General features: G+C 51.0%; 1 protein-coding gene across 4 annotated transcripts in view; it reads left to right on the forward strand.

Moving 5' to 3' along the window:
* KIF17 (kinesin family member 17) overlaps positions 1-20,557 on the forward strand; it is a 51,527-nt gene extending 30,970 nt beyond the window's left edge. The window contains exons 12-16 of one of the 4 annotated variants that reach the window (XM_070777509.1): positions 1,664-1,895; positions 14,388-14,646; positions 16,289-16,359; positions 18,834-18,951; positions 19,855-20,557. In XM_070777509.1, the coding sequence (XP_070633610.1) occupies positions 1,664-1,895; positions 14,388-14,646; positions 16,289-16,359; positions 18,834-18,951; positions 19,855-20,033 (859 nt within the window). In that variant the 3' untranslated portion in view covers positions 20,034-20,557. Of the gene's footprint in view, positions 1-1,663; positions 1,896-3,500; positions 3,563-5,647; positions 6,557-14,387; positions 14,647-16,288; positions 16,360-18,833; positions 18,952-19,854 lie in introns of those variants that run through there. The other 3 variants (XM_070777517.1, XR_011563283.1, XM_070777525.1) reach the window with 3 other exon arrangements.
* Positions 20,558-22,154: the final 1,597 nt, after the last annotated feature.

Consider the following 22,154-nt stretch of genomic DNA (forward strand, 5'->3'; position numbering starts at 1 on the left):
TCAGGTAGATCCCCTGGAGAAGAGAATGGCTACCCACTCCAGTATTCTTGCCTGAAGAATTCCACAGACAGGAGCCTGGTGGGCTACAGTCCATGGGGTCGCAAAGAGTCAGACACCACTGGGCAACTAGCACACCAGCACCACAGCCTAGCCTCCAGTCCCTCCCTCGTGGAAGACATGCTCCCTCTAGGGACAGGCCACTCCCGACACACCCTGGGGCTGCCTGCTGACCTGGACTTTCCTCCCTTGCTGTGCGGCTTTGTGCAAGTCACTTAACATCTCTGAGCCTTGGTTCTCACTTCCGTAAATGAGATTGCAGTCAGGCCCATCTCCATGACAGAGTCAGCCCCACAGCCAGCGGTTCAGCCCCCTCCTGGCCCCACAGACTATGGTTCAAACACTAACTGAGGATCTACTATGTATCAGGCGTCAGGACGCAAGCATGGATGGGATATCACCTTGGCCTTCAAGAAGCTCTCAGTCCAGGGGGAGTCAGGTTCTGGAGCGGATAGACTGGCTGCGTTCCCATCTGCCTCCGCCATCGCCCAGCTCTGCCACCTGGGCTGAGATTACCTCTCTGTCCCTCAGTCTCTCACCTACACAGTGGGTGAGAGAGTTCCAGGCTGGGAAGCTTGTTGTGAGGGCCGCACGGCACGATGCCCCAAGAGGCAGCAGCTTGGTGAAAACTCACAGCACAGGTGGTGGTTTTCACGGTGTGGTCTGGAGTGTGGTCAGGGAGGGCTTCTCAGAAGAGGGGGCCCTTGAAGAAGGTATGCAGGACAGATGTCTCAGGGGTGGCATTCGAGGGATAGGGCACAGTGAGGTGGTGCAAAGTGGGTGCAGGGGGTGGAAACAGCCTGGGTGTTTGGAGAAGCAGCCGCCCCGGGATTAAAGCTGGAGCAAGGAAGGGGTGGTGGGGTTCCGGGGCAGATGTGTGCCCCTGGAGGCTTGGGGTCCATCCTGATGGGGACCCTAGAAGGATTTTAAGCAAAGCAGCGACTTGGACGTGGCTCACCTGTATCCTGGCTGCTGTTGAGCTCAGAGCTGAGCCTGAAGCAGGTCTGGACTGGGTGGCTGGGTTTGCATGGTTCCTTCTTTCCCTTGACTGTGGTCGCCTGTCCTGTTATGAGTCCGTGTCATGCCTTTAGTTATCCGACCCTTGCATCCCTTTGGGAAGAGGCACAGTCAAGACACTTCTGTGGTGCTTTAGTTGAGTAAGGATTTCCACCTGAGCCTTTGTAGTTATTTCAAATTTGTGCTTTTAAAAGGCAAAACTCTATAATTTTTTAAAGCATTTTAGATATAAATATTTTAAAAAAAAGAACTGTTTGTGTCCCTGATGAAACATTATGCACTGACCGTCATTCCCCACAACCTAGGGGTACTCTGATCTGCAGGTGCCCTGGGAGCACAGCCGGGAGCTTGCTCTGTGGCAGGACCACCAGCCCCGGGAAGTGGGTGGGGCAGCCCTGGGCGGAGGGAGACTCTCGCCCAGAAGGAACGCTGGGTCTGACCCCGAGCCAACAGCAGTCACCTCCCCGGGCCTCAGTGTACCTGTCTGTGAAGCGGGGTTGTTGGAAGGAGTCGGGGAGATCAGCCTGGACAGCCAGTGCTCAGTGATCGGCAGACTTTGTCACGTTTGCTTTCTCCTCCCCGCCGGCAGCTTGCAGCTGTTGGAACAGCAGGTGGTCGGGGGGGAGCAGGCCAAGAACAAGGACCTGAAGGAGAAGCACAGGCGGCGGAAGCGGTACGCGGACGAGCGCAAGAAGCAGCTGGTGGCGGCCCTGCAGAACTCGGACGAGGACAGCGGGGACTGGGTACTGCTCAACGTCTACGACTCCATCCAGGAGGAAGTGAGGGCCAAGAGCAAGCTGCTGGAGAAGATGCAGAGGAAGGTGAGGCCGGGCTCAGGCCCCGCCCCCAGGCAGGCCCCGCCCCCCAGGCAGGCCCCGCCCCCAGGCAGGCCCCGCCCCCAGGCAGGCCCCGCCCCCAGGCAGGCCCCGCCCCCCAGGCAGGCCCCGCCCCCCAGGCAGGCCCCGCCCCCCAGGCAGGCCCCGCCCCCCAGGCAGGCCCCGCCCCCCAGGCAGGCCCCGCCCCCCAGGCAGGCCCCGCCCCCCAGGCAGGCCCCGCCCCCCAGGCAGGCGCACTAGGTGGGCGTTCACACCAGGTCTTGATCCTTGCCTGTATCCCACGCCGGCTGTGTGCCACGCCCTTTTCTAGAAGCTGTCGTGGTGACAGGTTCATCTCTGCAGTAGTGGAGCTCGTGTGTGTGTGTGTGTGTGTGTGTGTGTGTGTGTGTGTGCAATAACAGCAGAGAAATAAGCAAGTGACTAGCCCGACGTCTCTGCAGTAGTGGAGCTCGTGTGTGTATGTGTGTGTGTGTGTGTGTGTGTGTGTGTAAGTAACCAATAGAGAAAGTTGCTGAGTTGTGTCTGACTCACTGCCACCCCATGGACTATACAGTCCATGGAATTCTCCAGGCCAGCATACTGAAGTGGGTAGGCATTCCCTTCTCCAAGGGTAAGTAAGCAGTAACAGCAGAGAAATAAGGAAGAGACTCTAGCCCGACAAAGAGAATGCGGGGCAGGGACGGGAGGGAGGTGAGGGGCGGCTTCATTTTGATGTTTTTTACTTTGATCAAAGTACAAACGCACAACTGAATTCATTTCCACAAAGGGAGTGCCCTGGGCCAGCTGCGCCTGGCTGGGGGCTCTGAGCCTTAGCAGGACCCCAGAAGCTCCCGGGGCCACTTCAGATGGGAGGACACGGCTGTTCCGGTGCAGGCGGTGGCTTCTGAGGTGGGGCCTGGTGGAAAGCGGTCTAGGGGAAGAGACAGGCCGGTGCCTGGAATGCGGTCTGTGGTTCAGGAACCAGAAAGGCAGCCATGTGGCTGAGCATGGGGAGAGGGGACTGGAGGGAAACGAGGCTCTGCCACCTGTGACCCACCTGCGTGGCCTTCAGAGCATCTTCCCGGTGGCCTGGGCCTTATAGCGCCCTCCCTGGCCGCCTGCTACCCCGTCCTCATCCCCACTCAGTGTGGCAACCAAGCGATCTTGCCAGAGCATAAAGCTGATATTTTTTGGTCTTTAAATGTCTTTAGTTTAAATTTTTTTCTTGGCTATTTTTACGCCTTTTCTTACTGTGCTTCATATCTTTAATTAAATTTGGTCTTTCTTGTACTTTGGTCTACATACCTAAATTAAAAAAACCTTTGCTGCTTTTGTGTTAACGCCCCACCTGGCACCTTCTTCACTTTTGTCCAAGCTTTTGGATTTCTGACTTGAAAATCTCACACCTGCGAATATTTGAGGAGACCACTTGCACCGGGGCGTCGAGCTACATTTTAAACCTTTGGTTGCATGTGCTGGTGCTTTGGGGGGGGGCTTTCTTCTGCTGAAATGCTTTTCATTTTCACTTCCTGTTTCTTAATAGTGGCGTTGAATAGATACATCTGCTCTCCTCTGTTTATTGCATAACGTCATGTTTTTCTGCACTCTCAGTAACAACTGAACGCCGAAGTTGTTGGAGGATGGAGGGAACCCAAAGTACCCACCAAAATAAGGTACCCTGAGACCAAAAAACGAGGCAGGCGGCTCCGTGTAGTCAGTGGGTCAGTTGATTTTAGGGTGAGGTAGTCACGGGGCGGGGCCGGACGGCTGGCGCCCGGGAAGTGTTGGCAGCGGCTCCTCCCAGTTCCGAGGGGCCGTTGGGATGCCCGTGTTGACCCAGGGTGCGGGGTAGGAGCTTTACAACAGGGAGAGCATCCTGTTCTGGTTTTGTTTTGGCCGCCCTAGGGCTCTGTTGCTACATGCAGATTTCCTCCAACTCCGGTGGCTGGGGGCTACTCTCTAGCTGCGGTGTGCGGGCCCTCCTTGTGGTGACTGCTCTTGCTCTGGAGCACGGGCTCTAGGGTGCTTGGACTCTGTGCTTGTGGGGGCGCACAGGCTCAGTTGCTCTGCAGCACGTGGGATCTACCTTGCAGACCGGGGATCAAACCCGTGTCCCCTGCATGGGCAGGCGTATTCTCCACCACTGGACCACCAGGGAAGTCCCAGGAAGAGCACTCTTAAGTCAAGATTTATGAATGGGTAACTAGTCTTGTCGGAGAAGGCAATGGCAACCCACTCCAGTACTCTTGCCTGGAAAATCCCATGGACGGAGGAGCCTGGTGGGCTGCCGTTTGTGGGATCGCACAGAGTCGGACTCGACTGAAGCGACTTAGCAGCAGCAGCAGCAGCGACTAGTCTTGTGGGCACTGGGAATATGTCAGTGAAGGTCTTCATCGTTGTTTGGCGACTACCAGGGCATAGAGACCACTGGGACTTAATCACAATTGGACAGTATCTATTAACTACAATATGCAGATGACAGCACCCTTATGGCAGAAAGTAAACACGAACGAAAAAGCCTCTTGATGAAAGTGAAAGAGGAGAGTGAAAAAGTTGGCTTAAAGCTCAACATTCAGAAAACGAAGATCATGGCAAACAGATGGGGAAACAGTGGAAACAGTGTCAGACTTTATTTTTCTGGGCTCCAAAATCACTGTAGATGGTGATTGCAGCCATGAAATTAAAAACGCTTACTCCTTGGAAGGAAAGCTATGACCAACCTAGATAACATATTCAAAAGCAGAGACATTATTTTGCCAACAAAGGTTTGTCTAGTCAAAGCTATGGTTTTTCCTGTGGTCATGTGTGGATGTGAGAGTTGGACTGTGAAGAAAGCTGAGCACCGAAGAATTGATAGCTTTGAACTGTGGTGTTGGAGAAGACTCTTGAGAGTCCCTTGGACTGCAAGGAGATCCAACCAGTCCATTCTGAAGGAGATCAGCCCTGGGATTTCTTTGGAAGGACTGATGCTAAAGCTGAAACTCCAGTACTTTGGCCACCTCATGTGAAGAGTTGACTCATTGGAAGAGACTCTGATGCTGGGAGGGACTCGGGGCGGGAGGAGAAGGGGACGACAGAGGATGAGATGGCTGGATGGCATCACCAACTCGATGGACGTGAATTTGAGTGAACTCTGGGAGTTGGTGATGGACAGGGAGGCCTGGCGTGCTGCGATTCATGGGGTTGCAAGGAGTCGGACACGACTGAGCGACTGACCTGAACTGAAATGATCAACTACAAAGCCCTTGGCCACGCAGAAGAAATTTACTACACAGTACTTCCCAGGTGGCGCTAGTGGTAAAGAACCCTCCTGCCAATGTAGGAGACAGAAGCGGTACGGGTTCCATCCCTGGGTCAGGAAGACCCCCTGGAGGCGGGCATGGCAACCCACTCCAGTATTCTTGTCTGGAGAATCCTGTGGACAGAGGAGCCTGGTGGGCTACAGTCCACGGTGTTACAAAGAGTCGGATATGACTGAAGCGACTTAGCGCGCACACACACACAGCCCAGGGTGGGGTCAGTGGAGGGACAGCAGGAACTGAACGGGCCCAAGGTGGTGTCAGTTGTGCTAACAGCCATACAGAGCTAGAGGTTGGGGTGGCTTGCTAGGTGTTTTTATTTTTTTACTCAGTAATACACTTTTCTGTCCATACGGAGGTGTGGCTTTAAACAGAGCTCTGCATTAGTCTCCTGTGGCTGCTGTAGCAAATTGCCACACATTTTGTTGCCTAAAACAACACGAATTGACTGTTTCACAGGGGGTTTCCCTGGTGGCTCAGTGGTAAAGAATCCGCCTGCCGGTGCAGGAGACATGGGTTCAACCCCTGATCCCGGGAGGATCTCAAATGCCTCAGAGCCACTGAGCCCGTGCCTCACAACTACTGAGCTTGTGAGCTACAGCTGCTGAGCCCACGTGCCTCAACTACTGAAGCGCGAGCACCCTGGAGCCCGTGTTCCTCAACAAGAGGAGCCACGGCGACGAGAAGCCTGGGCAACCACGACTGGAGAAGAGCCGGCGCAGCAAGGAAGACCCCGCGCAGCAAAACAGTAAATAAACATTTAAAAATAAACCTTCCCACAGCTCTGTAGGTCAGACTGCAGGTACGGCATGGCTGGCTTCTCCGCTTAGAATTCCCCAAGGCCGAACTCGAGGTGTTGTCAGGGCTGCGTTTCTTTCTGGAGATCCTAGGGGACAGTCCATTTGGGGTTGTTGACACGTGGTTGAAGGGCTGAGATTCCCATCTCCTTGCCGGCCGTCAGCCATGGTCACGCTCAGTTTCTAGAGGCAGCCTGTACTTCCTGCTGCCTGGCCCCCTCCAAAGACATCCTGGCCTGGAGTGTCTCTCTCCTGCTTCCCGTCTCTTTGGCTGTCCTGACTTACTTCTCTGAAGCCTCTCTTTATTTGTGACCGTGCCACTCTGCTTATGGAACCAGGGATTGAACGCACCCCTTCAGCAGTGAAAATGTGGAGTCCTAACCTCTGGGCCCCCAGGGAATTCCCAAGCATCTCCTTTAACGAACCTCTTCTACTCATCTCTCTCTGCTCCCTCTCCCACATGGTGGTATATAGATTACATTCAGTTCAGTTCAGTTCAGTCGATCAGTCGTGTCCGACTCTTTGCAACCCCATGAATCGCAGCACGCCAGGCCTCCCTGTCCATCACCAACTCCTGGAGTTCACTGAGACTCACGTCCATCGAGTCAGTGATGCCATCCAGCCATCTCATCCTCTGGTGTCCCCTTCTCCTCCTGCCCCCAATCCCTCCCAGCATCAGAGTCTTTTCCAATGAGTCAACTCTTCGCAGGAGGTGGCCAAAGTACTGGAGTTTAAGCTTTAGCGTCAGTCCTTCCAAAGAACACCCAGGGCTGATCTCCTTCAGAATGGACTGGTTGGATCTCCTTGCAGTCCAAGGGACTCTCAAGAGTCTTCTCCAACACCACAGTTCAAAACCGTCAATTCTTCGGCACTTAGCCTTCTTCACAGTCCAACTCTCACATCCATACGTGACCACAGGAAAAACCATAGCCTTGACTAGACGGACCTTTGTTGGAAAAGTAATGTCTCTGCTTTTTAATATGCTGTCTAGGTTGGTCATAACTTACCATAGATTACATTGGGCCCACTCAATCTCGGATAATCTCCTTATTTTTGAGTCGATTGTTGTTCCGTCGCTCAGTCGCGTCTGACTCTCTGGGACTCCGGGGACTGCAGCACGCTGGGCTTCCCTGTTCTTCACTATTTCCTGGAGATTCCTCAGATTCATGTCCATCGAGTTGCTGATGCTCTCTAACCATCTGCTTCTCTACTATCCTCTTCTCCTTTTGCCTTCAGTCTTTCCCAGCTTTAGGGTCTTTTCCAGCGAGTTGGCTCTTTGCAACAGGTGGCCAAAATATTGGAGCTTCAGCTTCATCATCAGTCCTTTCAATGAATATTCAGGGTTTATTTCTTTTAGGATTGACTGGCTTGATCTCCTTGCTGTCAAGGGATTCTCAAGAGTCTCCTCCAGCACCACAATTCAAAAGAACCAGTTCTTCTCTCAGCCTTCTTTATGGTTCACATATCACATTTATACATGACTACTGGAAAAACCAGAGCTTTGACTGTATGACTCTGTCAGCAAAGTGATGTCTTTGCTTTTTAATACACTGTCTAGGTTTATCATAGCTTTTGTTCCAAGGAGCAAGTGTCTTAATTGCGTGGCTGCAGTCACCATCTGCAGTGATTTTGAAGTCCAAGAAAATAGAATCTGTCACTGCTTCCTCTTTTTCCTCATCTTTTTGCCATGAAGTGATGGAACTGGATGCCATGATATTTGTTTTTTGAATGTTGAGTTTTAAGCCAACTTTTTCACTCTTCTCTTTCACTTTCATCAAGAGGCTCTTCAGTTTCTCTTCACTTTCTGCCGTAAGGGTGGTGTCATCTGCATATCTGAGGTTATTGATATTTCTCCTGGAAATCTTTATTCCAGCTTGTGCTTCATCCAGCCCAGCATTTCGAATAATGTATTCTGCATATAAGTTGAATAAGCAATGTGACAATATACAGCCTTGATATACTCCTTTCCCAGTTTGGAACCAGTCTGTTGTTCCGTGTCCGGTTCTAACTGTTGCTTCTTGACCTGCTTACAGGTTTCTCAGGAGACAGGTGAGGCGGTCGAGCATTTCCATCTCTAAGAATTTTTCATAGTTTGTTTTGATCCACAGAGTCAAACGCTTTAGTGTAGTCAATGAAGCAGAAGTAGATATTTTTCTAGAATTCCCTTGCTTTTTATACGATCCATTGATGTTGGCAATTTGATCTCTGGTTCCTCTGCCTTTTCTAAATCCAGCTTGTACATCTGGAAGTTCTCAGTTCACATACTGTTGAATCTTAGTTTGACGGATTTTGAGCATTACCTTGCTAGCATGAGAGATGATCGCAATTGTATGGCAGTTTGAACATTCTTTGGCATTGCCCTTCTTTGGAATTGGAATGAAAACTGACCTTTTCCAGTTCTGTGGCCACTGCTGAGTGTTCCAAATTTGCTGACATGTATTGAGTGCAGCACTTTCACAGCATCATCTTTTAGGATTTTAAATAGCTCAGCTGGAATTCCATGACCTCCACTAGCTTTGTTGGTAGTAATGCTACCTAAAGCCTACTTGACTTCACACTCTAGGATATCTGGCTCTAGGTGAGTGACCACACCATCGTGGTTGTCCCAGTCATGAAGATCTTTTTGTGCAGTTCTTCTATGTATTCTTGCCACCTCTTCTTAATCTCCTCTGCTTCTGTTAGGTCCATACTATTTCTGTCCTTTATTGTGCCCATCTTTATATGAAACGTTCCCTTGATATCTCCTGTTTCCTTGAAAAGATCTCTAGTCTTTCCCATCCTATTTTTCCTCTATTTCTTTGCATTGTTCATTGAAGGATGCTTTCTAACCTCTCCTTAAAAGGGGGATGACAGAGGATGAGATGGTTGGATGGCATCACCAACTCGATGGACATGAGTTTGAGTAGGCTCCAGGAGTTGGTGATGGACAGGGAGGCCTGGTGTGCTGCAGTCCATGGGGTCGCAAAGTGTCGGACATGACTGAGCAACTGAACTGAACTAACCTCTCCTTGCTATTCCCTGGAACTCTGCATTCAGTTGGATATATCTTTCCCTCTCTCCTTTGCTTTTCACGTCTCTTCCTTTCTGAGCTATCTGTAAAGCCTGCTCAGACAACCATGTCGCCTTCTTGCAGTTCTTTTTCTTGGGGATGGTTTTGGTCACTGCCTCCTGTACAATGGTGTGAGCTTCCATCCGTAGTTCTTCAGGCACTCTGTTTACCAGATCCAGTCCCTTGATGTTATTCATCATCTCCACTGTGTAACCATAAGGGATTTGATTTAGGTCATACTTGAGTGGCCTAGTGGCTTTTCCTACTTTCTTCAATTTAAGCTTGAATTTTGCAGTAAGGAGCTGATGATTTCAGCCACAGTCAGCTCCCAGTCTTATTTTTGCTGACTGTATAGAGCTTCTCCATCTCTGGCTACAAAGAACGTAATCAGTCTGATGTTGGTGTTGACCATTCGGTGATGTCCACGTGTAAAGCTGTCTTTTGTGTTGTTGGAAAAGGGTGTTTGGTATGACCAGTGCATTCTCTTGGCAGAATTCTGTTAGCCTTTGCCCTGCTTCATTTTGTTCTCAAAGGCCAAACTTGTCTGTTACCTCAGGTATCTCGTGACTTCCTAATTTTGTATTCCAGTCCCTTATGATGAAAGAACATCTTTTTTTTTTGATGCTCTAGACGTTCTTATAGGTGTTCATAGAACTGTTAACAACATACGCAAAGGATTATACACCGTGCTGAAGTAGGATTTATCCCAGGAATGCAAGATTGGATTAGCATTCAGAAATCAATTATTCTAATATCAATAGAATAAAGGACAAAACCCACATGATCTTCTTAATAGGTGCAGAGAAAGCATTTAACAAAATTCAAAATCTGTCATAAAAATGCTCAACAAACTATGAATGGAAGGTAACTTCTTGAGCCTGATAAAGGGCAGGAAAAACTCACAGCTAACACAATATTCAACGGCGAGGGACTGACTGCTTGTCCCTTAAGTTCAGAAACAGGAAAAGGGCATTTACTGTCACCACTTATATTCCACATGAGACTGATGGTTCTAACAAGGGCAGTTAGGCAAGAAAGTGAAATAAAAGGCGTTTAGATTGGCAAAGAGTAGGCACAACTATCAGATGGCATGATCTTTATAAACAGAAAATCCTTAAAAGGAATCCACTAAAAAATCTGTTGGAATCAATAAATTCAGCAGGATACAAAATCAATAAGGAAAAAGCAATTGTATGTCTATATACTTGTGATGAACAATCTGCAAATAAATTTTTTAAGAAAATAATTTTATTTGCAATACATCAAAAAAATACTTAGGAATAAATTTCACAAAAGTAGTATAAAACTTATATTCCAAAAACTATATTGTTGAAAAAATTAAGAATACCTAAATAGAGACTTCCCTGTTGGTCCAGTGCTTAAGACTCTGCACTGGTCCGGGAACTGAGATCCTGCGTGCTGCAGTGTGGCCAAAAAATGATAAAGAAGAAACAAGAAAACCTAAATAAATGGAAAGACACCCATGTTCATGGATCGGAAGACTTGATAAGATGGTGGTGGTGATGGTGGTTTAGTCGCTAAGTTGTGTCCAACTCTTGAGACCCCATGGACTGCAACCCACCAGGCTCCTCTGTCCATGAGATTTTCCCGCAAGGATACTGGAGTGGGTTGCCATTTCCTTCTCCAGGGGATCTTCCTGACCCAGGGATCGAACCTGGGTCTCCTGCATGGCAGGCAGGTTCTTTACTAACTGAGCTACAAGGGAAGCCTGATAAGATGATAGTACTTCTCAAACTGATCTACAGATTTCAAAGCAATCTTTCTTAAAGAACCAGCTGGCTTCTTTGAAGCAACTGACAAGCTGATCTTTAAGTTTGTATGAAAATTCAAGGGACTCAGAATAGCCAAGATAATCTTGAAAAGAACAAAGTTGGAGGACTCATACTTCGTGATTTCAAAGTTTACTACAAAGTTACAGTCGTCAAGGCTGTGCAGTACTGATGTAAAGATTTAAAATCAATGCAATTAGATTGGAGATCCAGAAATAACCTCACATTTACAGTTAGTTGATTTTCAACAGGGTGCCAAGATGATTCAGTGGAGAACAGATGATCTTTCTAATAAATGGCACTGGGACAGCTAGATGTTCACATGCGAAAGAATGAGGCTGGACTCCAGCCTCACACTGTATATAAAAATTAACTCAGAATGGGTCAAAAAGCCAAATATGAGGTAAAACTATTAAACATGTAAAATAAAACACAGGTTTAAATCTTTATTGCCTTGAATTATGGAGCCTATTATACAGAGTGAAGTAAGCCAGAAGGAAAAACACCAATACAGTATACTAATGCATATATATGGAATTTAGAAAGATGGTAACAATAACCCTGTGTACGAGACAGCAAAAGAGACACTGATGTATAGAACAGTCTTATGGACTCTGTGTGGGAGAGGGAGAGGGTGGGCAGATTTGGGAGAATGGCATTGAAACATGTAAAATATCATGCATGAAACGAGATGCCAGTCCAGGTTCGATGCACGATACTGGATGCTTGGGGCTAGTGCACTGGGACGACCCAGAGGGATGGTATGCGGAGGGAGGAGGGAGGAGGGTTCAGGATGGGGAACACATGTATACCTGTGGCGGATTCATTTTGATATTTGGCAAAACTAATACAATTATGTAAAATTTAAAAATAAAATTTAAAAAAAATCTTTACCGCCTTGAATTAGACGCTTTCTTAGGTATTACACCAAAAGCATAAACAATCAAAAGAAAAAAAAAGACAAATGGGACTTAATTAGAACTGTCACGCTTTAAAGAGTACTGTCAAAAAGAGAAAAGACAGCCCACAGGATGGGAGAAAATACTTTCAAATTGTATAGTATGATAAGGTGCTTGAGTCTAGAGAAAAATAAAACAATCTACTCAAGAATAAAGAGACTACCCAATTTTAAAATGGGCAAAGGATCTGAAGAGAGATTTCTGCAAAGAAGATATACAAATTGCCAACAAACATATGACCGGATGTTCGGCGTTGGCCATTCTGGCCGCACTGTGTCCTTGCTGCTGTGCGCGGGTTTCTCTCACTGTGGTGAGCTGGGGCTCCTCTCCCGTGTGGGCTTTTCATTGTGGTGGCTCCTCTGGTTTTGGAGACAGGCTCTAGAACATGGGCTCAGCAGTTGTGGTGCATGAGCTTTAATTGCTCTGTGGCAAGTGGGATCTTCCCAGTCCAGGGATCGAACTATGTCCGCTGCGGTCTCAGGCAGATTCTTGTCCACTGTACCACCAGGGACGCCCTGTGCTTTATTTTTTTAGTTTAATTTTAGACCATGTTGCACAGCTTGTGGGATTTTAGTTGCCCAACCAGGGATTGAACCTGGACCCTTGGCAGTGAGAGTGCAGAGCTCTAACCACTGGACTGCCAGGGAATTCCTGATTTGCACACTTTAAATGGGTGAATAGTTTGATGTGGGTTATAGCTCAATTAAAAATAATTGTGAGTGATGATAAAGGATAAGAGGCTTCCCAGGTGGCTCTAGTGGTAAAGAATCCACCTGCCAATGTAGGAGACGCAAGACATGCAGGTTTGATCCCTGGGTTGGGAAGATCCCCTGGAGGAGGAAATGGCACCCCACTCCAGTATTCTTGCCTGGAAAATTGTATGGACAAAGAAGCCTGGCAGCCTACAGCCCATGGGGTCAGAGTCGGACACAAGTGAGCGTCTGAGTGCATAAATGTATAAAAATACATAAAGATTGTTACCATGAATGCCACGTAACTACTATCCAACTACATACATGGAGCACAGTTAATTTAGCTGAAGGCCCTGTGTACCTGCCCCTCCCTGATGGCTCCCTGCCCACCTGAGTCCTACCAGGCATTCTCTGTTCTCAGTTGGTTACATGTGATTATCGTTCCCGTGAATTTACAACAGCCTTCTTTACTAGTCAAACTGTCCTTGCTGTGTGAGGAAACAGACTGTACACGAAGGTGTCATGGGGCTGAGGGAGGGCTTGGCTGCTGTTGGCGCTGGGAGTCACTGTGCTTAGGAGGGTGTGGAGGGCAAGTCTGGCAGACCTGAGCAAGAGACCAAAAAATATGAAACCTACTGTTCAATCCAGGTAGGTCTGATTCTTAAGTCTAGTATTTGTCACATCATAACAAAAAGCAGAGACATCACTTTGCCAACAAAGGTCCATATAGTCAAAGCTATGGTTTTACCAGTAGTCATGTATGGATGTGAGAGATGGACTATAAAGAAGACCCGAGTGTCGAAGAATTGATGCTTTCAAAATGTGGTACTGGAGAAGGCTCTTGAAAGTCCATTGGACTGAAAGGAGATCAATCTAGTCAATCTTAAAGGAAATAAACCCTTAAAATTCACTGGGAGGACTGATGCTGAAGCTGAAGCTCCAATACTTTGGACACCTGATTCGAAGAGCCGACTCATTGGAAAAGACCCTGATGAAAGATCGAAGGCAGGAGGAAAAGTGGGTGACAAAGGATGAGATGGTTGGGTGGCATCACTGACTCAGTGGACATGAGTTTGAGCAAACTCTGAGAGATGGTGAAGGACAGGGGAGCCTGGTGCGCTGCAGTCCATGGGGCTGTAAAGAGCTGGGCACGACTGAGCGACTGAACACCAACGAAGTGTGACAGTAGAGGGGAGCAAGGGCTATTGTCTGAGCATGTATGCCTACTGCTGCTTTCTTAAAATACTAGTTTATTACTTTTGGATGTTCTGGGTCTTCATTGCTACGCGCAGGCACCTCACTGTGGTGACTTCTCGTTGCGGAGCGCAGGCTCCAGGCGCTTAAGCTTCAGCAGGTGCAGCTTGCGGGCCCTGGGCACAGGCTTCAGTTGCTGTGGCATTCGGGCTCTTCCTGGACCAGGGATCGAACCCCTGTCCCCTGCGTTCGCAGGCAGACAGTTGTCTCCTAGCCACTGGACGAGCAGGCAAGTCCCGCCTACTGCTTCTTTTAGAAGAAAGAATTTGTACCGTTCTCTGAGATCTTGAGGACTGTGGTAACTACAGTGTTACACGTGGAGCCTTGTAAAGGGCTTCTGAATAAAACATACGAGTGCGGATAGTGACTGAGGGCTGGTGATGGGAGTGGATGACCAGCCTCTCTTCCTGCTTTCTACAGGGCTCCGGACCCTGTAGGTGCTCATCTAAGTACTGAGTGGAGGGGTGGGAGGGACAGGGAATGAATCAATGGAAGGATGACGGGATAGACGGTGGCGATCAGATTGGATGGGTGAGAGGATCAGTGGGCCGGGGCTGAGTGACTGATGGGCGGGGGGCGGGGCAGGGGGCGGGCGTGGAGGAGAGGGAAACCGCTGGATGTCTTTCCTGCTCACTGCTTGTTCATCTTTTGTTTTCAGCTCCGGGCGGCAGAGGTGGAGATCAAAGATCTGCAGTCGGAGTTTGAGCTGGAGAAGATCGATTACTTGGCCACCATCCGGCGGCAGGAACGTGACTTTCTGCTCTTGCAGCAGCTCTTGGAGCAGGTGCAGCCCCTGATTCGCCGGGACTGTAACTATAGCAACCTGGAGAAGATAAGACGAGAGTCCTGCTGGGATGAAGACAATGGTTTCTGGAAGATTCCCGAGCCCATCATCATAAAAACCAGCCTCCCAGCAGGTCAGGGGCTTTGCTGTCGCTGCCCACCTCCTTTGCCCCCCCGCCCTTCTCCACAGTCTGCTGTCCCACAGGCTGACAGGGGGGCCCTGCACCCCTCCCAGCTGGCTCTGGGGGCAGCAGACAGTTGACCCTGGGTACCCAGAATGTCGGGGGCCTGAGTCAGACACACGTGGGTTGGAGTTTTGGCTCCAGCAGTCGCTGTCAGCTCTTGGGACTCAGTGTTTTCATCTGTGAGATGGGGACCAATAACGGCACCGTCCTTAAAGATCGCTGGGTGGCTTAACGTCTTACGACGTGTAAAGTCCTTGGAAACATGCCCGGCACATTTTAAATGCCTGATGCATTTAATTACCACGATCATCATTGTCCTTACTTCAGCCTGCAACAACCCTTTGAAGGGATATTTTCACCCGTCTTCCGTATGAGAAATTTCAGAGAGTGTAAGTGACTTACCCAGAGTCACAATCAGAGCAGTGAGTTGTAGGCCAAGAACAGAAGCGAGCTGGGCAGTTGCAGGCCTGGCTCACTTTCTCCTTTTGCTGCTGATCTCCTGTGTGACCCTGTGATGATCACTGTCCCTCTCTGGGCCTCGGTCGCCTGATCTTCACAGAGAAGGGGTTGGATGAGCTACTCCTGAAAGCCACCGAGCCCTCACTGAGTCTCAGATTAGGCTCAGATTTGCAGTGGATCCTCTCCAGCGGCTCTGCCCGTCCAGGGAGCCACAGGCTCCCGGGTCTGGTGGGGCCGCACCCATCCGCCCCCTGCTCAGGGAGTGCTCACCTAGGTCCTCCATCTCTGACGACCCTGGCGGGGACCAGCGCAGCAGGCAGGGAGCAAAAGTGGGTCGACACAGTTTGGAAGAAAGAAACTAGAGACAGAATTAAAGTTTTAAAGATGGGACGGGGGACTCAAGATCTCAGGGGTCAAGAGCGCTGTTCCTCGGAGCCATATCACTTGTATTTAGTATCTCGGCTCGCAGAGAGTATCTGTGGTGCTACGATAAGGTCAGCTTCCTGTGTGCCCCGTCCCGAGTCCCACGTTACAGATGACCTTGAACTGTCGTTATTTTCTCGTGCAAAGGGTATCACCCTGCTGGAGGCCCTAAACCCGCACGTGCCTTGGGGAAAACATCTTTGTGTGTGCAGTGAACAGTATTCTGAGCTTGCACTGACCTAGTGTTGCAAGGCCCACACTGTTTTCCCCTGGCTCAGCAGGGCGTGACGACCCCAACTTATCAAGCCGATGAACTTTTGTTTAGATTATACTTAATTGCTCTATCTTGCTTTCATTCTTTTCCCATGGCGTTTTATTCGTGGCTTAGCCAGAGCAACACGCGGCTGACTGTTAACCCCTGTGTGGCACCACCCCCAGTGAAATGCCAGCTGCCTCATTTCCTCGCAGGCTGCAGGTAGCGCTGGCCTGTCTCCCCAGGCTCACCTGCAGTCTTGCCTGGAGGCAGGGGAATGGCTGCTTCGGCCTAAGCCCTCCTGATGTCTCTCAGGGCCATCCCCTCTCTAGGGTTGGGCAGTGTCCTCCCCTGGCTCCAAGCCCGAGCCAGGCCTGCCTGAGCGCCCAGCCTCTCCCCCAGCCCTGCTGGCCCTCCTTCCAGGCAGCAGTGACCTCAGCTTCTGTTTTCTCATAGCAGTTTCAACAGGGCCACAGAACAGACCAGCCCGCAAAACTTCCGCAGCGGACAACGGCGAACCAGCCATGGTAGGGTCTCTGGGAGAGCCAGTGGGGAGCGGGGAGCTTGGCTCCCAAGGCGCGGTGGGCCAGGGGGGCTGTAGGAACTGGACTGTGCTTCCAGGCGACCTGAAGATTACATCAGGGGGCTGAGCGGGGGCCCTGTCTGTGTCACCCTAGACCCCATAGCTCCTCTGGCCCTCGTTCAGAGGCACTTTAGTGTGCGCAGAGACCAGCGGAGGAGCAGGGGCTCAAGGCAGCCCACCCTGCTGGTGAAGGACAGAGGTTTCAGCCACAAACCCAGAGAACAAACGCTCATCCTAGTTTCCTGGGCCCCGGCTGGTACTCTTGAACAGAAAGCGTCCTCAAAAGTTTCCATAAACAGTCACTGTGATTCTATAGTCACTTTACTTCATACTGCCTTTATTTTGTATTCCAGCAAATACACAGCCTTAAAGGAGGTCAGCCAACTTTTCTCTAAAGGGCCACACAGCAACTGTTTCAGGGCTTGGGTGCTAGGTGGTATCTCACACAGCTCTCAGCCCTGCCAGAGAGCGCGAACCCACCCCCGCCGTATGTAGATGGCTGAGCACAGCTGTGTCCAGAGCGCTTCCAAGAACAGTCTGTGGGCCAGGTTTGACCCACAGACTGTATAATTTGCTGATCCTCACCATTAACCATTACAGATACTTTGGAAAACCTACATGGAACATACCTTTGCAGTCACGATAAGGTCACTCACAGGTTGATGAATTCCAGCCAAGCGTCTCCATCTGAGCAACTCAGGCTGGTCTAAGGCACTGATTGACTGCTTTTGATTCCCTAACGTGGTTTTAAAAAAAGGAAAAGGAAAGTTGTTCCTGAGAAAAGCCATTCTGAATCTGGGGTTATATTTGAATGCTCTAGTTCCAGGTGATGGATACCTACGCAAAGCAAACAGTCATAAGCAAAACAGGGATTTTCTTGGTCTGTGTTAAGTGGACCAGTTTCAGGCATGGCTGGATCAAGGGGCCCAACCAGTCCTGGTTCTGTGTGGCTTCTTCACCTCTTGGCTCTGCTTCACCTGGAGTCCTAGGTTTGGACGGAGGCAGGTCTCTGTGTGGCAGGAAAGATGGCTGCTAGCAATTGGTAATCCAAGAGGAAGAGAGATACGGTTTTTTGGAGCATCCTTAAACCAGTGCTTGTGGGAAGATTCTGATTGGCTCTGCCTGGGTCATGGGCCTACTCTTGGACCAATGACTATGTCCAGGAGATGGCGTTCTGTGATTGGCCCACTCCGGGCCACGTGTCCAGATGTGTAGCAAGGGGATGGGCAGGCGGCAGTGGTGGTACTGCTGCTGCGGCTGGGGTGCCCTGAATGCATAACCTACCATGATCATGTCCAGTGGGTGAAGGGTAGTTCCCTGAAGGAAGAGGTTCGGGCTGAAGAAAACAGATCCACGGCAGCAGTGAAACGCACTAGGGCTTGGTGACAAGTGTTAGAGAACCCCAGTTCTAATGATCATGCATGAGCTCGTGAGCTGCGCACTGTTATATGAGTGTGTGTCCTGGACACCAGCTCTAACGATCATGCGTGAGCTTGTGAGCTGTGCACTGTTATATGAGTGTGTGTCCTGGACTCCAGTTCTAATGATCATGCGTGAGCTGCGCACTGTTATATGAGTGTGTGTCCTGGACTCCAGCTCTAATGATCATGCGTGAGCTCGTGAGATGCGCACTGTTATATGAGTGTGTGTCCTGGACTCCAGTTCTAATGATCATGCGTGAGCTGCGCACTGTTATATGAGTGTGTGTCCTGGACTCCAGCTCTAATGATCATGCGTGAGCTCGTGAGATGCGCACTGTTATATGAGTGTGTGTCCTGGACTCCAGTTCTAATGATCATGCGTGAGCTGCGCACTGTTATATGAGTGTGTGTCCTGGACTCCAGCTCTAATGATCATGCGTGAGCTCGTGAGCTGCACACTGTTATATGAGTGTGTGTCCTGGACTCCAGCTCTAATGATCATGCGTGAGCTCGTGAGCTGCGCACTGTTATATGAGTGTGTGTCCTGGACTCCAGCTCTAATGATCATGCGTGAGCTCGTGAGCTGCGCACTGTTATATGAGTGTGTGTCCTGGACTCCAGTTCTAATGATCATGCGTGAGCTGCACACTGTTATATGAGTGTGTGTCCTGGGTGTGGGGGATGTAGTATCTGCCTTGCCCCGATGCGCCTGGTTTTGAGCACTGCAGGAGGAATAAGGTGCTTCCTGTCCCAAGGTGGGGGTGGGGAGGAGCGTGTGTAGACTGGAGATGGCCAGCCTCCTTGCTGCCTGAGCTGCCTGGATCCCACCGCAGGAGTTAGGGTCTGGAGTGGAGGGTACCACAACGTGGGCAGTGAGGTTCAGGGCAGCCCGCCGCTCAGGCCGGCAGAGCCCGCAGAACCGCCTCGGGTCAGGGCACAGGGTACAGGAAGTGCACAAACAAGGGGTCCTGACCTGGAGGACTTGGAATCTCGGCAGGAAGAGGACCGCTACAGGCTGATGCTCAGTCGCAGTGACAGTGAGAACATAGCCAGTAACTACTTCCGGCCCAAGCGGGCCAGCCAGATCCTCGGCACGGACCCCATGAAGAGCCTGGGTGAGCATCCCGCCTGCCTCCTGCCCTCCAGCCCCTCCCTGAGCGCTCTGGAGTCACACAGGCCGGGCCAGGAACCCCTTTCCCTCTCTGAGCCTGTTTCCTCCACTGTAAACTGAGGGGAGCTGCCTCCTCATGTGATCGGTGAGACGAGGTGGGGAGTGCCTCCCATCTCCTGTCCCCCTCCATTTCCTGGGGGGCGAGGTGCCAAGTTGGATCCTCTATCTTCCTGACACACAGCAGGCCCTTAGCACATGGCCGGGCCCCAGCCTGGGCTTGCCCAGGACTCGGTCAGTTCTTCACCAGCTTCTTCAGATGGCAACTCATTCCCAAAGCAGGGCAATCAGGACCACAAAAGCAAAACACGATTTTACAAGCAAGAGTTGAAAGCCACTTTGCTCTTAAAACTGAAACCAAAGACACTGAGCTTCCAATCCAATACCAATTAAAAAGCAAATCTCAGATCTGTCCTGAGGTTGTTTGAGAGACAGAGTGGGTGGAGGTGAGGAGTAAGGAGAGGAAAGCTGGACTGTGAAGAAACTCACATCCCATGAGTACCTGGCATCGTGCCTATGTTGCAGATGAGAAAACCGAGGCTGAGAGAAGCAGCTCCCCAAGGTTACCCTCCCATGAAGTGACGGAGCAGGGTTTTGCAGCAGGCTTGTCTGGCTTGACACCCCAGGCTGCACAGTCTGAGGCTTGAAAATTCATGCACCCAGACCAGACCCTTTGGGCAGAGATGCAGTGCTGGGCCCAAGGCCTCAGCCAGAGCAGCTCTCAGAGCCTGGGGTCCCAGGGCCTCTGGCTGGGGTGGGGGGACCAGACTCTGTACCCCACACACAGTCTTTCCTCTCCATCCCCCGCATCCTGGCCAACAGCGTGTCTCCCTTCTGTGCTTTTCCGCAGCACACCACAGCTCCCCACCAGGCCTCAGCTCCCCGCTCGGTGGCGGCTCTGCCATCCCACCTGCCCAGGCCCCGGAAATGCCCCAGCCTCGGCCCTTCCGCCTCGAGTCCCTCGACATCCCCTTCACCAAGGCCAAGCGTAAGAAAAGCAAAAGCAGCTTTGGCGGTGAGCCTCTGTGAACACACTGCCAGCTGCCGCCCTGCCCTTGGGCTCCCGTGAGACTGCCAGGCCCCCCAGGGCAGCTCCAGCCAGGCCTCCTCCCGCCTGCCCCCAACAGTGACCGGGGCACCCAAGGGGGTCTGTCCCTGGGAAGGCTCACTCCCCTCTCTGCTACCCAGAGAGCCCACTCTGCCCAGGGTGTGAGCCCCTCGGAGCCTGGACCATCCTTGGAGATAGCTGCTCCCCATGCCACACCAGTGTTCCCATCGGCCCACCGCCGTGCCCACCAGTGCGGTTCCATGCCTCCCTGGGTTCAGAAACCTCAGCTCTGCCTCCAGGCCTTCATCAGCATCCTGCAGAGTCCGGTGGCCTCCACGTGGATCAAGATCAGCACCTTGGCAGTTGAACACTCTTCCTCTGTCCAGTAGGCCCCACTTGGTGGGGAAGCCCTGTGGGGCGGGCCCAGGGGTCCTGGAGCAGCTGGTCTGCGGCCCAGGGGAGGCCATTCCACATTAAGCTGCCCTAATAAACTGCCTTTTACCGACGACTGCTCTTCTCCGGTCCTCAGACAGCGTCCCCGCGGCCCCTCCCTGGCCTTCTTGGGGAAGCTCTTTTGGAGCAGGGCTTCTTTTGTGTATGTATGTACGTTTGTGTTTACTTTTGGCTGTGCTGGGTCTTCGCACCTGCATACGGGCTTTCTCTAGTTGGGGTGAGTGGAGGCTCCTCTTCATTGCGATGCACAGGCTTACTGTGGTGACTCCTGTAGCAGAGCAGGGCTCTGGGCACACGGGCTTCAGTAGTTGTGGTTCATGGGCTTAGTGGCTCTGTGGCATGTGGCATCTTCCTGGACCAGGGATCTGTCCGGTGTCCCCTACATTGGCCGTCCAATCCTTAACCACTGAGCCACCAGGGAAGCCTGGAGCAGGGGTTCTTAACAGCCTGCAGACTCCAGGTCTCTGCAACTCCCTGCAATTTTGAGTATAAGTGCAGCTTTTTCAGCAGAGAGCATATAAATGTGAACCGGTGTTAGATTCTTGAAGGATCTGGGACCCAGGAGAGCAGACTCCTTGTTTTGGGAAATAGGGGCCACATCTGGCTGAGGTCCAGAGAAGACCCAGGTCTTGATGCCCTCAGGGGCTGTGTTGGAACCGTGCGTGCTAACATCGCTAGAAATGAATCCAGGCCATCCCAGTTGCCTAAGACTGACCCATCCCCTTGCCCATTGTATCCCAGGCCTGCTCTGTGGGAGGGGCCCAGTCTGAGGGAAAAGGCTTTGGTGCTGTCCTGAGCCTCATTTCACACTGAGCATCTGTGAAATGGGGATAATACCAACCCCACAGGGTTATTGTGAAGGTTAAATGAGATAGTGTATAGAGTTCTTTGTGCAATCTCCAGGGGATCTTCCCAACCCAGGGATCAAACCCAGGTCTCCCGCATTGCAGGCAGATTCTTTACCAGCTGAGCCACCAGGGAAGCCCAAGAATACTGGAGTGGGTAGCCTATCCCTTCTCCAGCAGGTCTTCCTGACCCAGGAATCAAACCGGGGTCTCCTGCATTGCAGGCAGATTCTTTACCAACAGAGCTATCGGGGAAGCCCTCACAGGGTTACTGTGAAGGTTAAATGAGATAGTGTGTAGCGTTCCTGCTGCATAGCAGGTGCTGTTAGTCCTCCAGTCCTCCCCTTCATATTTTGTATTAACTACTGTGGTACCTGCCCCAAGCTACTTGCCTGGGCCAAGGAGCTCATGTTCTGGAGAAGCCAGGGCAGAAGGTGCTTAGGAAACCCAGAGATCAGCCTAAGGGGAGGCAGGCTGCAGTGCACCCTTTGAGCAAGAGAATGCAAAGTCAGGTTTGTATGGGGAATAGTGTCCTTGTGAAGGGAGCAGCAGTGGGTGGGGCTACCACGAAGGATGGAGAAGATCCCTTAAGATGGGAATGTGGGGAGAGGGTTCCTGGTAGAGTGGTCCTCGTGAACAAAAGGCAGGAGGTGGGAAGATCAGGGTATGTAAAAGGTGGGAGGAGACCTGTTCCATGGAAGCCCTGAGCAGGGACCGAGAGGAGATAAGGCTGCCGAGATGAGTTTAGGTGCAGACCTGCGTGAAGAGCCTCTGGATTCTGTGAGCTGTGGCCAACTGCTCAGT

The sequence above is a fragment of the Bos indicus genome, chromosome 2, assembly GCF_029378745.1.
Source record: "Bos indicus isolate NIAB-ARS_2022 breed Sahiwal x Tharparkar chromosome 2, NIAB-ARS_B.indTharparkar_mat_pri_1.0, whole genome shotgun sequence".
NCBI lineage: Eukaryota > Metazoa > Chordata > Mammalia > Artiodactyla > Bovidae > Bos > Bos indicus.